Source organism: Suricata suricatta, chromosome 1 (genome assembly GCF_006229205.1).
Source record: "Suricata suricatta isolate VVHF042 chromosome 1, meerkat_22Aug2017_6uvM2_HiC, whole genome shotgun sequence".
NCBI lineage: Eukaryota > Metazoa > Chordata > Mammalia > Carnivora > Herpestidae > Suricata > Suricata suricatta.
The window spans coordinates 140,041,178-140,055,959 of NC_043700.1; the positions used below are offsets into that span (position 1 = coordinate 140,041,178).

The 14,782-nt window shown below is 38.2% G+C and overlaps 1 protein-coding gene across 1 annotated transcript; it reads right to left on the reverse strand.

The window, feature by feature from the left end:
* Positions 1–960: 960 nt before the first annotated feature.
* On the reverse strand, positions 961–14,446 carry ENAM (enamelin). Its single transcript, XM_029930494.1, has 8 exons — positions 14,393–14,446; positions 12,536–12,604; positions 12,367–12,411; positions 11,621–11,662; positions 9,986–10,258; positions 8,849–8,911; positions 7,379–7,429; positions 961–3,819 (listed from the first exon to the last, which is right to left on the reverse strand). The coding sequence occupies exons 1-8, from the start codon at positions 14,444–14,446 to the stop codon at positions 961–963; spliced, it is 3,456 nt and encodes a 1,151-aa protein (XP_029786354.1).
* Positions 14,447–14,782: the final 336 nt, after the last annotated feature.

Consider the following 14,782-nt stretch of genomic DNA (forward strand, 5'->3'; position numbering starts at 1 on the left):
AAGCTGTACCTACCGGGTGAAAACCATAAGAAAAAAAAAAAAGTAGGTACCAGTGTCTCCTATTTCTGAAATATATTCTACAATGATGGTTAAGCTGGGTCAAAAAGATTAGGGTAGGATTTGGGAGTGGATACAAAAAGGAACAGAGATATGTAGTGTTAAGATATGAAAATGGGGTAGCAGGGAAAAAGATAAGTAGAAAAGAAAAAAGTCAAAGAATAAGAGGATTGGTTGACAGCAATCCATTAGGAGACAGAACGGAAAGGGGGGAAAAGGCAAAGACATAATGAAGAAGGTAGACATAAAGACTAGTGATGGTTGAAGATTGCTTAGTATGTAAGAAGTGACAGAAAGTGGGAAAGATAGGGAAGACAAAAATAGGACTCAAAATACAGAACAGTTGACAGAAAAAAAAAAGACAGAAGGAAGAAAGGAAATGATGAAGAGAGGAGTAGTGGAAGAAAAAAGATGTCCGAAAGAATATTAACTAGGGAAAAAAACCGAGAAAGACCGACACAAGAAAAAGGGTACAATCATTTGGATTATACTGATGTTCAGATCTCCATACATAAAATGGAAATTTCACCTGCCTTTCTGTCTTGCAAAACCAGAGAATTTTGCAAGTATGGAACTTTGAGAGGAAAGGGAAGATTCAACAAAGGGAAATTAACCCAGACAAGTGGCTTCCATATTTCAAGGGTGAAGGTCATAGCCCTTCTGCTTCTTTTTAAGGTCTGTGCTAATTAGTGACAGTACTGAATCTAGCCACCCCCAGGTGCCCAATCTCACCAGCATCACCTGGGCCACTACCTCTATTGCTGGAATGGGGAAAAACTTAAACCCAACCAAGAGGGTTGGGAGAAAAAGTTGGAAAACCACTGTAGAATATCAGATGTAGAATATCAGATATAGAATATCAGGTATTTTCCTTCCCCAATGAATGCTTGGTTGGAATAATCCCTAGGCCTGAAGTAGTAAGCAGTCTTGCACTTGGTCCTGTGGATTGGTCTCTATTTGAAGAGAACCAAATGGAGTGTGTTCATCTGCATTAAGTGGGTCTACATTTATACTCTGAAACTGTGCCCCAGTAGCTAACCTAGACAATGAGTTAGGACTTTCAGTAGTCATAATTGGATCTTCATCAAATGGGCCTTGCCTTCCAATGCCAGATGGAGTTCCAGGGCTGGAGGAATGATAGTTTGCTAATTTGGAGCCAAAGCATGGTAACTGTAGGATGCTTGATGGTCTTTGTTGCTGCCTTTCACCCTCATTTCCTTGGACTTCACTTTGGATTCCCTCTGGATTGGGGCCTTCATCGGGTGTACCCATAACAAGCTGCTCAGGAGTAAGGTCAACAGTTCTTTCATTGAGCTGATTACCTTCAAATATTTGTTCCAAAACATTGTTCCCATCTCCTCCAAGATCACTTTTGAGGCAAGGCATATTCTTTGATTGAAGGGAACTGGCTTCAGGAAAGGGCATAATTTCCCTTTGGCTCAGCTGATTCTTCATAGAACACGGTGTGCTCCTCCTCAGAGTGGACACATCATCTCTAAAAGAACTTGGGTTTTGACTTTCTCCAGGCAGCCTTTTTTCTGAGCTGTTTCTCTGGCCAGGTAGGTTGCTTGGAGGGGGGGCGGTATGCCTTGCATGTTGAGTATGACTATCTTCGGTATACAGAGGGCTGGTATCTTGGTTCTCCCCTGGTGCAAGACCAAAGGATGGAGTGTACTCCTGTAGAGCCAGTGGATTGTCCTTGTGTCCTGCGGAGCTGCCAGCACAGCAAGGGCCTCTCGGGCTTAGGTGAAATACGTGTGCTTCTTTTTGACCTGCTGGGTAACTTGGAGGAATTAAGTCTGGGAAAGCCAACCGTTCTCCCTCTGGTGAATTCAACCTAGTAATTTGCATGCCATAATTCAAATTTTTACTTTCACGCCATGTTGGATTTTTCTGAAGCCCCGCTGGGGAATTGCTAGGATATGGCTGGTTCTCTTCCTGGTGTGGTGGACTAGGGGGAGCTTTGTGTAAAGTTGTCGGCCGATCCCAGAAGTTTCTGTTAAAATATGGTCTTCCTTCTTTCTGCCCTTGGGCTTGAATCCCGTGGTCCCAGGAGTTCCAAGAAGGAAGCAGAGTGCTTTCTTCTTGTTCAACAGCGTTATTAGCATAATAGCCCCTGCTCTCCACAGGTGGTGGTACACTGGGAGCTGTACTATATGATGGAAAATTCTCATCTTGGTTCCAGGGATAAAATTCACCATAAGGGAAATCCTCCCTTGGTTTCGATGGATTATCCAAGGAATAGGGAAGGTACTCCTTCGGTTGATTTGAGGTATACTGCTCACCTTCATAGTGCCTAACTGTTGGACCTTCTTTAAAGCCTGGCTCCTCTATACCCCATCTACTTTGTCCTGGAAAAGGTTCATCTCCAGTTGGATCAATTGGGTCCTCTTCATTGTAAGGGACTGTTTCTTTCAGGTCTGGAGTATTTATGGGGTACAGCGAATTTTTGGGTTGCCCCATAGTATTGGGAGAATCATCTCTCTCATCCCATGTGTTGCTTCTAAGGTATGGTGAGTTTTCCCTGGGATTATAAGAGTTATGGTCAGGGTAGTAAGCCCCTCCCCTTGAGCCATGGGGAGGATGAGGTAAGTGTTCTTCCTCCATCCCGCGATCTTCCTTAATGGGTGGAGAGATTCCTTGATGATTCCAAATATTTCTTCTAGTAGGAAAATTTTCTCTTGCAGGGGAAGGGATTTCCTCAGGGTAGACACGTTGATATGTACTGTGCTTTAATTCTGGTCGATTGGTTTCTGATTCATAAGGGATTCTTCTTGGCTCCAAAATAATCCCTTTGGGCAAATTCTGGCTTTGGGTTTGTCCATCAGAATTTGGGGCTCTTTTGGACTCTCCTCTTGGGTAATAAGAGTTTTTGTGTTGATCAACAGAATTAAAATTCGGGACTAGCATGTTACTCTCAGGATGAGGCAGTTTATAGTTTGATTTATTAGCTCCATAATCTTGAGAATTTCTCCAGGGGCCAGATGGATCCCTTGTAGGAATGACTATTCTTTCTTTTGGACCTACTGGTTTCTCTGCTGGATTTTGGATTTTTTCATTGCGGACAACAGTACCATGTTTGGGAGCCAGAGGAGCAACATTTGTTCCCATAGGGTGTTTATTTGGTCCCTGAGGCTTTCTTCTGAGATTTCCTGGATTTCCTGCATGAGTAGGGGAATTACCTCTTGCAGTAGAAGCATAAGCTTTGCGATAAATTGGATTTCCTGAACGAACTGCTTGTTTGCCTTCCCAAGCAAAGGAGTTCCACCGAGGACCCCTTTGAAACTGTTGATTTCTGTAAAAAGGCCCATTCTGTCTACGCCCCATGACAGTACCAGTGGGACGCCATTGTCTTCCTGCAGGAAAGTTTCGGGTGTTAGGATTTGGATAGTTTTCATAAATATTTGGCTGACTTGGTCCCCATGAGATTTGAGTTCTTGGTACTCCCTGCCCTGAAACATTAACTGTAGGGGGTGAGATAACCCCATTTTGAGCTGTAGGATTACTCACAGTGTTTGGGCCATGGCCACTGTTTCCTGTTGGGCTGGTGTCATTTGCGCCCTGGCTCCCTCCAGGTGCATTTGGTTGAGTAGAATTAGTTTCAGGACCTGTTGAATTGCCCGAGGGTTCTGTGGCTGGAGTCTCTGCTTTAGGGGGATCTTTTTCTTTGGGTTTTTCAAAATCTTGTTCAAACATCTCTTCTGAATAATAAGGAGGACGACCCCCAAATCCCTGATATCCAAAATATCCAAAGTAAGGATTCTGTAGGGGAAGAAGATGGAAATTGATAATTACTATTTGTTTCTCACCATGGTGTTACTCAAACATTTTTTAGTGTGATAAGGAAAGTAGCCATATGCTTTTTAAAAAACCATTAGCTATGCTTCCTTTCTTGAAACCTCCTTGGTTTCCATGACCCAATTCCCTTCCAGTTCTTTCTTCTGGTACTCTAACTTTTTGACTGTCATATCTCAGTTTTCTCTTCCTAGGCCTGGATCCTAAATCTGAGGGGTATTTCTTTGTTTGTTTGTTTTTAAAAGATTCCATTTTCTGTCTAACTCATTCTGCTGTTCTCATTTTACACACCTGCCTTGAGCAATCTATTGTAGGCCAATTTTTTTCAGTGCAGATATATACCAGTGACCCTCAAAGCCATAATTCTGGTCCTTGACACTCTCTCCTAGAGCTGAGGTAGCAAGACTGGGCCACTAAAGATCTCATGGGCACCTCCAACTGAATGTACTCAGAATTGGACCTATCTGCCCCCAAACTTCCTTCTCCAACTTTCTATATCAAAGCGACATTCACCACTATCTACCCTGTCTCCCAGGTTTCTTCCCTTCTCTATTTCCCCCACCTGATTACTAACCAAGTCGTATGAAATCTAAACTTTCATCCTGTCCTCTCTTCCTTTATCCCCAGTACTCTTGAACTGCTGCAATAGTTTTCTTACTGGTTACTCTGAGTGAAATTGTACTTTCCTCTAATCTTTCCTCTGCACTGTCATCAGAACAAGAAAAGTAGAGGTTGAGGGTGACTTCTGTCACTTTCCTTTAAAAAATTTTTTTTAATGTTTATTTATTTTTGAGAGAGAGAGAGGGAGAGAGAGAGGGAGAGAGAGAGAGAGAGAGAGAGAGAGAGAGAGAGAGAGAGAGAGAATGGGGGAGGGGCAGAGAGAGAGAGAGAGGGAGCACAGAATTCGAAGCAGGCTCCAAGCTCTGTGCTGTCAGCACAGAACCCCAGGTGGGGCTTGAACTCACAAACTGTGAGATCATGACCTGAGCTGAAGTCAGACATTTAACCAACTGAGCCACCCAGGTGCCCTATGTCACTTTCCTCTTTAAATATTATTTAAAGTTGCCTTTACCTTACAGGACAAACTCTAAATCCCATAGCATAACATATAAAACAGCACAGCACGGTCTAAAGAGTATAGCTCTAGACAGATATGTCTAGATGTTCTGATGTTCCATTAGTTTTAATCTTCCGATCCATGAACAGGAAATGTTTTTCCATTTCTTGGTGTCTTCTTCTTCAATCTCTTTCATAAGTTTTCTATAGTTTTCATCATATAGGTCTTTTTACATCCTTGGTTAGGTTTACTCCTAGGTATTTGATGGTTTTTCGTGCAATCGTGAATGGGATCAGTTTCTTGATTTCTCTTTCGGCTGCTTCATTTTTGGTGTATAGGAATGCAACTGATTTCTGTACATTGATTTTGTATCCTGCAACTTTACTTAATTCATTAATCAGTTCTAGAAGGCTTCTGGTGGAGTCAATTGGATTTTCCATGTAGAGTATCATGTCATCTGCGAAAAGTGAAAGTTTGACTTCTTCTTTGCCAATTCTGAGGCCTTTTATTTTCTTTTGCTGTCTGATTGCCGATGCTAGGACTTGCAGCACTATGTTAAACAGCAGTGGTGAGAGTGGACACCCCTGTCGTGTTCCTGATCTCAGGGGGAAAGCTCTCAGTTTTTCCCCATTGAGGATAATATTGGCTGTGGGCTTTTCATAAACTGCTTTTATAATGTTGAGGTAAGTTCCTTCTATTCCGACTTTCTCAAGATGATCCTGGGCCACCCTCAATTTATTATAACTTTGGTTACTTATAAACTCAAGATAATAAAATAATATCTATCTTATAAGTTGTCATGAAGGTCAAAAGAGACAACATATGCACAGCTCAGTACCTGGCACTTAGTAAGCACCTAACAAATATTATATATTATATAACACCAACACCACCACCAATAATCATTTTTCATAATCATGTGGCCCATAATTATTACATCCAGCCTCCTTTCCTCCCCCTTATACTTTGCACAGTTGCAAATCACAACTACTACTGCAGCACTATTGACAATGGAATCTAAATGTCTTTCTACAGATGAATGGAAAAGGCAAATGTCATAAAGACACACAATGGAATACTATTCAGCCTTAAAAAAGAAGAAAACTTCAAATATGTGACCACATGGATAAACTGTGAGGACATTATGCTAAGTGAAATAAGCCAATCACGGGAGGAGGAACAGAGACTTTTTAATGCTTGTGATAACTGCCTGGGCCATTCTGCTTTATTTCCTGATACTCTCTTTTTGAAATTTGAAATGCCAGTTTCTGGGTTGTATACAATGATCTGAATCACTTTTATCTGGTTATTCCAATTTCAAAAGGATATTTTTATTTTATATTTTTAGCTTTTTGATTTAAAAAAGTGTATGTATATATGCAATCTTTACACCCAACATGGGACTCAAACTCATGACCTCAAGATCAAGACTCACATGCTCTTCCAACTGAGCCAGCCAGGCACCCCTCAAAAGGATATTTTTAAAAACACCTTATGCCATTGCTGACATAGTAATTTTCAATGTCATGATTTTCACTCCTTGCTCCCTTCCCCACCCCCTCTCCCCTCAGTGCTATCAGGTTCTAGCCATTTCGCTAAGAACACGTCAAGAAAAAAAGAAGTTGGGGCACCTGGGTGGCTCAGTTCGGCTTCCAGCTTTGGCTCAGGTCATGATCTCAATGGTTCGTGGATTTGAGCCCTGCATCGGGCTCTGTGCTGACAGCTCAGAGCCTGGAGCGGGCTTCGGATTCTGTGTCTCCCTCTCTCTCTGACTCTCCCCTACCCGTGCTGTCTCTCTCTGTCTTTCAAAAATAAATAAAAATATTAAAAAAAAAGAAGTAAGTTCCTAGGGTGGAATTCCATGCCATAGTCACTATAATGACTTTTTTTCCCCGATGACATCAAGCTAGAATATTTTAATAGTACATCACTCTGTGACATGCATTTGGCTCTTCTACTGTGGTGTGGTAAGAAAACCGTTGGACAGGATGTCAGAGGACTGGCTGTATGGCTACTCTGTCCACTAACTCAGTGGGTGAAATTGAATAGTAATGTATCTTCTTTGGGCTTCAGTTTATTTGCATAATAAAGGGGTTAGATGATTACTTAAATCCCTTCTGGGGATAACTTTCTAGGATGTGTTTACTTCTTTCTCTTGGTTGCCCCATCGCTGTTCTAGAGTCCAGTACCAACCTAGAGCAAAGGTTATTAGGTTAGCCTTCTTAGAGAAAGAAAAAGAGAGAAAGAGGGAGGGAGAGAGAGGAAAGGGAAGGGAGGGAGAGAGGGAGAGACAGAGATCAGTACCCATAGAGGAGAAATAATGCATCACATTTATATTTGTTACTGGATGTTTTTCTTATATCATGGGCACTTAGGCTACAAATACATGTGTTGAAACTTCACCTTTTTAATAGATAGGAATAAAAAATCAGAGACTAACGCGGGGAAGGTAGCTTTACTTGTACTCACCCCGCCTTCTTCATTGCTGGCTGGTGGACGTCCAAAACCTGGTGGTACCCTCTGAAAGGTGAACACCATAATGAATGCAAGAGAAACCCATGTTCTATGCTATCATTTGTTTGTAAGACTTAGGTGTCTTTAAAGAGTTCAAGTCAGTGATTGGGTGTTAGCATTATTAGTTTTTAGCTTTTGAGTCATTAATTCTCACAATCTACTATAATTATAATTATAACCCATCCATGAATACTGGTAAATACAAAGGTTTCAACTGATTCTAGATTATCCTATTCAAAATACCACGTATGGCTGCATTTCCTAGCAGTCACCCCGTCTCATCACCTCCAGTGCACGCACACACACACACACACACACACATGGAAAGAGAGGATGAGAGATAGAGGGAGAGAGAGAGAGAGATATTTGAGTGCTGTTAGTATCCAAACATCCATATTAGAATATGTAATAATGGAGATTAAATAATGATGCTATTTTCAGAGTCTATGTCACATTTAGGATGGCAAACTGCCAATTCTCCTGGATTATTATGATAACTTTTTTATTTGAGCAGTGTTTATTTTTCTAATCAAACTTGGAGGCTGACTGCTTGGAAATCAGCCCAACTCCCACAGACCTGCAGGAAATCCCATGTGGACACGTAATAGTTCAGCATGAGAATCATGCTCATCTGTTTTTTAAATCTTCACTTGGTACTGCCTTGATTTCCTTAGTTCATTATGGCCAGTGAAAGGAAGACACGTTTTTAAGGAAAAAAAAAGTAAGGAACTCTTATTTCTTGAAATGAATTGTTCTTTATTGATAAGAAGGTGTCTTGGTTATAGAATTATAGACAAAAAAACCAATTCCACAGCTGAATGAAAAGTCATAAAATATTTGTTGTTTCTGTTAGTTTAACAGCAACTGGCCTTTAAACTTTTCTTTAGTTCAAATAGTTTATTCTGTAATTTATATTTTTAATGCCTGTGAGGCAATTTCAATATTATTTTATTTTAATGATTTTAAACTTTAAAGAATTCTTGCAAATATTATTTTGCAAGGTTCTTTATATGAAATATCTGTGGCTAGAAATAATGAATGATAAAAGACCTTAGTCTAATCATAGCTTGTCTTATGACTTTCAAACTCCATTTTGCCTCAATTTCCCCATTACATTAAATGAAGATAATCTGTGTGTTTTCTAAGCACTTAGGGAAGTGGGGGAATAGCAGTAGTGCAATTCTTAAAATTAATCCATTAATTAAGTTATTAGTAGTTGTTTGGTGATTGTTCATGTCTCCAATTTGTCTGAGTAAAATATTCATTAAAAATTTTTTTCTGCGTGATTAATCATGTAATGACTTTTTTCCATACTCTGTACCAACTGGCATATCGCATTCCATTTAGAGAATATGAACTCATATTAGTTAGAGATATCACCTGTTAATATTATTTTTCATTCCTAGTATAAAGAAAAAAACTTACATGTGGAACTGGCCATGGTGGCTGTTGATAGAGAAATAGCCCATTGCCAAATGGTGGGAATGCCTAAAGAGAAAGAAAGAACCAAAGTGGTGTGAAAGTGAGAAGGATAAATGGAAAAGAAAACAAACCTGTTAAATACAATTGTTTGAAACTTGGGAGCCTGCATCTCCCTTTGCATTTAACTGTAATTTTCTATTTTTAGGGCTGGATAATAATAATAATAATAATGGCAATTAGTATTATTGAACACTTATGTTCTAGGTACTATACTGAGCATTTTATAGTGGGAAACTTATTTAATCCTCACATAAACATAGAAGACATGTGCTGAAGGCATTATTTCCTTTTCACTGAAGATTCTGAGGTTCAGAGAAGTTAAGTCATTTGCCCCAAATCTCTCAGTTGGTAAATGACCCAAGAGTGTCTTTTCATTTAATTTTGTGTTCTCTCATCTGTAATAGTGTCTGATAATAAATAGTGTCTGTTAACTGACTAAGAGACACCATTTTGGAAGTTCCACATTGGATTATCTCTAGAGAAACCATTTGTACATCTTCTTGCTTTAAGTCTTCTTCTTTAAGTGACATTACTTATGCCACCCAGAAGTGCCAGAAGCAACATCACCTTTCAGGGCACTATTTTAGGTCATCAAAGCATAGATCTGGATGAGATTTAGAGATCGTTTCTTTACTCACGGGGAGCCTGGAGCCCAGAAAGGTAGAGTGACTGCTCAAGATCATACAAGTAAGGGCCAGGATAGAACTCAAATTTCTGTTCCCTGATTCTTCTGCTAGTGCTCATGTTACAATACCATGCTGTCTCTGCATTGTAAAAAGAGCTTCTTTAAGGCAACAGTGTTTTGATAATTTTTAAAAAAGATTTTAAACCCCTTTTTGGTAATTTTCTTTTCTAATTTGTAATCAAACAAAGGCTGGAGGTAACTTGCCAGGCAACTTTGGATAGGTGCTACAGCATCATGTTAGAAGAAAGTGGCAAAACTGAACATCCTATTTCATACACGGCAGTAGGTGTGTTGAGGAGCACTGGGAAACATGTGTGGGGGGGATGGCGTGGCTCCCCAAATCCCTCTGAGCCCATGTATTGACTCTGGCTTGGAGTTTTGCTGGCGAGCCTCACCTGAGGTGGCTGGCCTTCCTCTTCTGGCTGTGCTGGGGTAGGTGATGGCTGCTTTAAAGGCCGCTTTGGTGGTGGCTTTTTCGGTTGAGGCTGGTTGGTTTTCTGGGTCTCTGGGGCTTGATCAGTTTTGCTCTTTTGGCGTTTGGGTGCTGAAGGAGAGGAGGGTTTCTGTGGGCGCCCCGTGTTTGGTGGTGGCTGAGGCCACGTGGGCATCTGATACGGTGGGAAGAGCTGAGGCATGCCGTTCCCATACAAGGGGCTCAGCTGGGCCATCTGTGAGGGTAGCAGATAACAGTCAAACCACAGGATGGCTGAGATTCCAGCTTTCTTCCCCTGTAAGATCAGTCTCTAAAACTCAGGCAAAATCTTACAAATTCTGTGAAACTTAACTCAACAATGGAAACCTCAAGATCTTTAGTATTTCTTTAAATATTGTCTTACAGAAATGAATCTCAGTCTTCTAGAAAACTAACCAAAGAAACAAAGCAACAAATAATTAGGTGAGAGATTTCAGTTTAAGAATTCTGCTGATAATTTTCTAACTCTGAAGTGCTGACTCCCATAAAAAGGTGTCAGATTCAAAACTGTGACTTGTTACTGCCTGGAAAAGGTTAGAAGAAGCAAAAAGAAGATAAAGGGGGTAATAATGAGAAACAGAAAAAAAAACCCAACAATGAAAAAGAGAGAGAGAGAGAATAAAAATTCTCTGCGTGTAAACATCCTTATGTGGTACCTATGGTTTTTGGTTATTGGTGAATTTTCATTAATTCCATTTTCATTATCAGGATCTCCACAATTTCAAGGTTGGAAGGGAAGCAAAGGGAGTCATAATCTGAAGAAGCTAACTTATGAATTGACCTCCTAAAATGTCAGTTCCCATTCAAACATTGCTGCTTTGGTTAAAATCAAGAGTGAGAGTTTAAAAGAGTTGTGCCAATCAAGAGTGGAAGAGAAAATTGACAATGATGATGATTATAGGTAAGAAGCTTTCAAAGAGAATGATTTGGATGAAGGATTAAGAGAAAATTGATGAGGTCCTTTATTTTTCCTCCCAATGGTTCTCATGATCATCACAAAAGTCAAAAGTGACATACAGTATGGCAGTACTGTCATCCAACTTTGTCAGATAAATTAGGCCAAAAGATCCAACTGATACATGATTTATTATTAGTTGATTTTAAGAATTAGCGTTAGAGGTAAGTATAATCTAAATTTTATTTAAATAAGATAAAAACTTATTTCATAATTTTAGTATCATCTTTCAAGATAATCCAAATAAAATTTACTTCCCCACACAGCTGGAGTATTTTCTATGCTATTTTTTGTCCTTATTATTTGTGAATATATGTTGTGTGATCTTTTCCTAGAACAAATTTCTCTTGGATATCAAAAATGTTTGTAATTAATAAGTGATTTTTATTTACATGAGAGAATAACAGTAGTGAATAAGAGGAAAATCTGGGGTAAGGAGACAGGCAAAATGATTTTTTCTCTCTTGAAATTCTTATAATGACTACATTGTAATTAAAACATGTGGATCACTGTTGGTATCTTTATTTTCTATGACAAGCCTTATAATGTAGTTATCTATATATAAACAAGAAATTATCAGAAATAATACAAAGCAGAACTTACATGTGGGGAGTTCATAAAGTTGAATTGACCATATCGCATCATCTGTGACCAAAGGAATCCATTAATGTGGTACAAAGTGAAAACATTTTATCTAATCAATCTACAAATCACCAGAAATAAGCCAAATTTCTGATTTTAATGTATAACAGTCATCTTTTACTAGTTATGCATGAATTTAAAATAAGTGAATGAATTTAAAAAAACCCTATGTCATTTAATTTTTAAGTCAGAATTTTATTTTGAGGAGAATCAATGTAGAATAATAGAGAATAAAAATCTTGTCTACTTTGAAGCTTTTGAATGCTATACTCAAATTTTGATATTCAGGTATTGAAAATGTGATAATTCTATGAACAAGATGATTCTCTCTTCTGATGTGTGCTGAATTTGGCTAATAATTTTAGGTATGAGTCATGTCAAAGATATTATATGTCTATATGTCTATCTTCTAAAAACCCTTGGTCCACATATCTACCTTTGTTAGCTTGAAAACTTAACAGAGAAGCCAACACGAACAATACCTGAATACAAATTCACATTTACTTTGGAAAGGAATATTGAAATACATAGGTAGTATGGTGCTGAAGAAATTACTACTTTGCCTTGATTTGAGAGTTTAAGTCTTTCAAATTTCCCTCCCTCCATCTCTTTCTAAAGAAATTTCATATATCAAAAAGTTTTCCTTTTTTTAATGGCTCTCAAGACAGGGCTTACAAAACTTCTCTTCAGAGACTGAATATACATACCTCCTCACTTTTACTGCTAAAGCCAGGCATTCGGGGCATTTGCATCTGGAAATGAAAGAATATTGGCAACAAATTCAAAACATAAATTGACATAAATCTTGTGATTATCTCCAAGCTATTTAGCAATAGAACACAAAAGGAGAAGTCTTAAAAAAATTTCAATACTCACTGGCATGGCAATAGAATTACCAAGTAGACCTAGAAAGACCAGGAGAATCTTCATTTTTCCACTTGGTACCTGAAATACAAAACTGGATTTTATTTTTGGAATGTGAAATAATTTCACTAGCGGCATTCTGCCTAGCTGTTTGTAAGGAAAGTGTAGAAATAGACCATGATGGGGGCCTCTGCTGCCATTTTTACTTTATGTTGAGAAACTATTAGTTATTACCTGGCACTGTTCTAACCTGTGAAAAGTGTCTGATTACAAAGGAAAGATAAAAGCAAGAGAGAGAGAGAGAGAGGAGATTGATCCTTGAGAAGATGGGAGATGGTTTATAGCACTGGAATATGGACATTAGAAATTAGGAGTTTGCCTGAAATATATAAATATTGCTGATTTTGAGTTCTTTTTGCTAGGCTGGTTTAGAATGGCATAGTAATGTCTGTTATAATCATCATTCAGAATAATCTCAGTTTCAGCAAAGGTGCAATCCAAAATCAGTACTTTTAGCTACTTTCTAAGATGCCATAGACAACAATCCATTATATAAAGGCTAATTAAATAAGCTGGAATATTCCAGAATCCTACTTCTTTCTTTTTTCTTCTAGTATTTCTTTTATTATTTTATCTTTAAGAAAAACCACTTCTGCTCAAGGGCTGATCAGAGAAATAGAAAAACATAGGCAAAGGTATATTTTATCTTTTTGTTAGACACTGTGATTAAACGTATAGAGGAAAAGATTGAAATTATAGACTTATGTGTGAAGTTTGAGAATGTTTTCATGGATTTCATTTATCCCACTCCGGTTAATTACGCAAGCCTTGTATAATTAAGACTTGTAGTACAACTTTGAACAAAATTTTTTTTCTTGAAACATTTACTTGTGTATTTCCTTAAGAAAACTTTGCTCTATATGCATGTACAATAGAGGAAAATCAAAGTTTTAATCAGAATGATTGATTTCCTGGTACATAAGATACAACAATATTCCTAGCATAATAACCAGCATGTAGACATCAGTAGTTGTTCAGTTTTTTTGTTTCCTCTTTCCTTTTTCTGGTCATGAAATGTATATGGAAGTACTCTGAGCTAACACTCATCATCCTGTTTCCTTCCTATAGGAGCAATATAATTAAAGGACACTTTAGCATTTTCCTAAATTACAGGTGCAATCAGTTACCTTTTACATACAGAGAAATCGGGAGAGTTCAATTACACAAAGGATGCAATAATATGCAAAAAACCTTCCTGCTAATTAAAGATTTTCAGAATCATGACATTGTAGAGAATTAAAAATAACAACTAAAACTATTTTCTTCAGTATAGGCTAAAAACATGAGGAAGTTAATAAAGAGGATATTGGTAAATGCTTTCCTTTCTTAATCTACTTTCTAAGATCATGGCTTAAGATTTGGGGGGCATTGTTGGATGTTTAATTTCTCTCTTACTTAATCATCATTTAATCTTATAGTAGCTGTCACTGAGACTCCTGATAATGTTACACACTTCAGTAGGAAGATGTGGCCTTCTATTTTGCCAAAACAAAACGCCACTCACTTTCTCTCTTTTAAAATTAATATATTACCCTGGACAACTTATAGTTTCTTTCTCTCTCTAGAAGTTCATGATTGGATGAAAGTCTATGATGGTTTATTTTTAGTTGAAAATAACACTCATAGTGGTTGCTATGGAGTACAAAGACTATGCATTTTCTTACTTTTTTGTCCTATCTGTGAACTCAGACACTCTTTGTTTCTTCTGACACATTTAAATAATGTGTTTCCCTCCCAAGTGTACTTCTGACAATATTTAGTTTGATATGTGACCTGTACGTGTTCTAAAAAATGAATATAAATACTCACCAAGTTATCTAGCTTGGGAAGAGAGGCTCCATGGCCATGCTGGAGCAGCAACATTTTTTTCACCCAAATTTTGAAAACTACAGGTTTGGTATAAGAGGGAAAGTCAAATATAGAAATGAAACAGATAAATGAAATGAATAACAAGACCTCAGCTCTAAGGCAGTGCATCTTGTATTAGTTATTTTATCCAATTAGAGCCCTATTAGAGGGACTTAAAAATCAAGCTGAGTCTTCTATTGCTTTAAGAGAAGGGCCAAAGCTAAATCAGAAAGAAAATGACCCAGGAACAGTATTTTGAGGTACTTCTAATGCAATGCTGACAAAACTTGACTGCTTTATAGGCAGATGTACAAAAGCATAAGGTTAAATGAGATCTAAGTAAATTGGAAG

What these genes read in the sequence shown, in the direction of transcription:
- ENAM (XM_029930494.1), bottom strand. Translation starts at nt 14,446, where the DNA reads ATGTTGCTGCTCCAGCATGGCCATGGAGCCTCTCTTCCCAAGCTAGAT. An exon ending in AGGAAGGCCAGCCACCTCAG is followed by an intron (nt 8,912 to 9,985) that starts GTGAGGCTCGCC and finishes CTTTCTCTTTAG; the next exon opens with GCATTCCCACCATTTGGCAA. An exon ending in CACCATGGCCAGTTCCACAT is followed by an intron (nt 7,430 to 8,848) that starts GTAAGTTTTTTT and finishes TTCACCTTTCAG; the next exon opens with AGGGTACCACCAGGTTTTGG.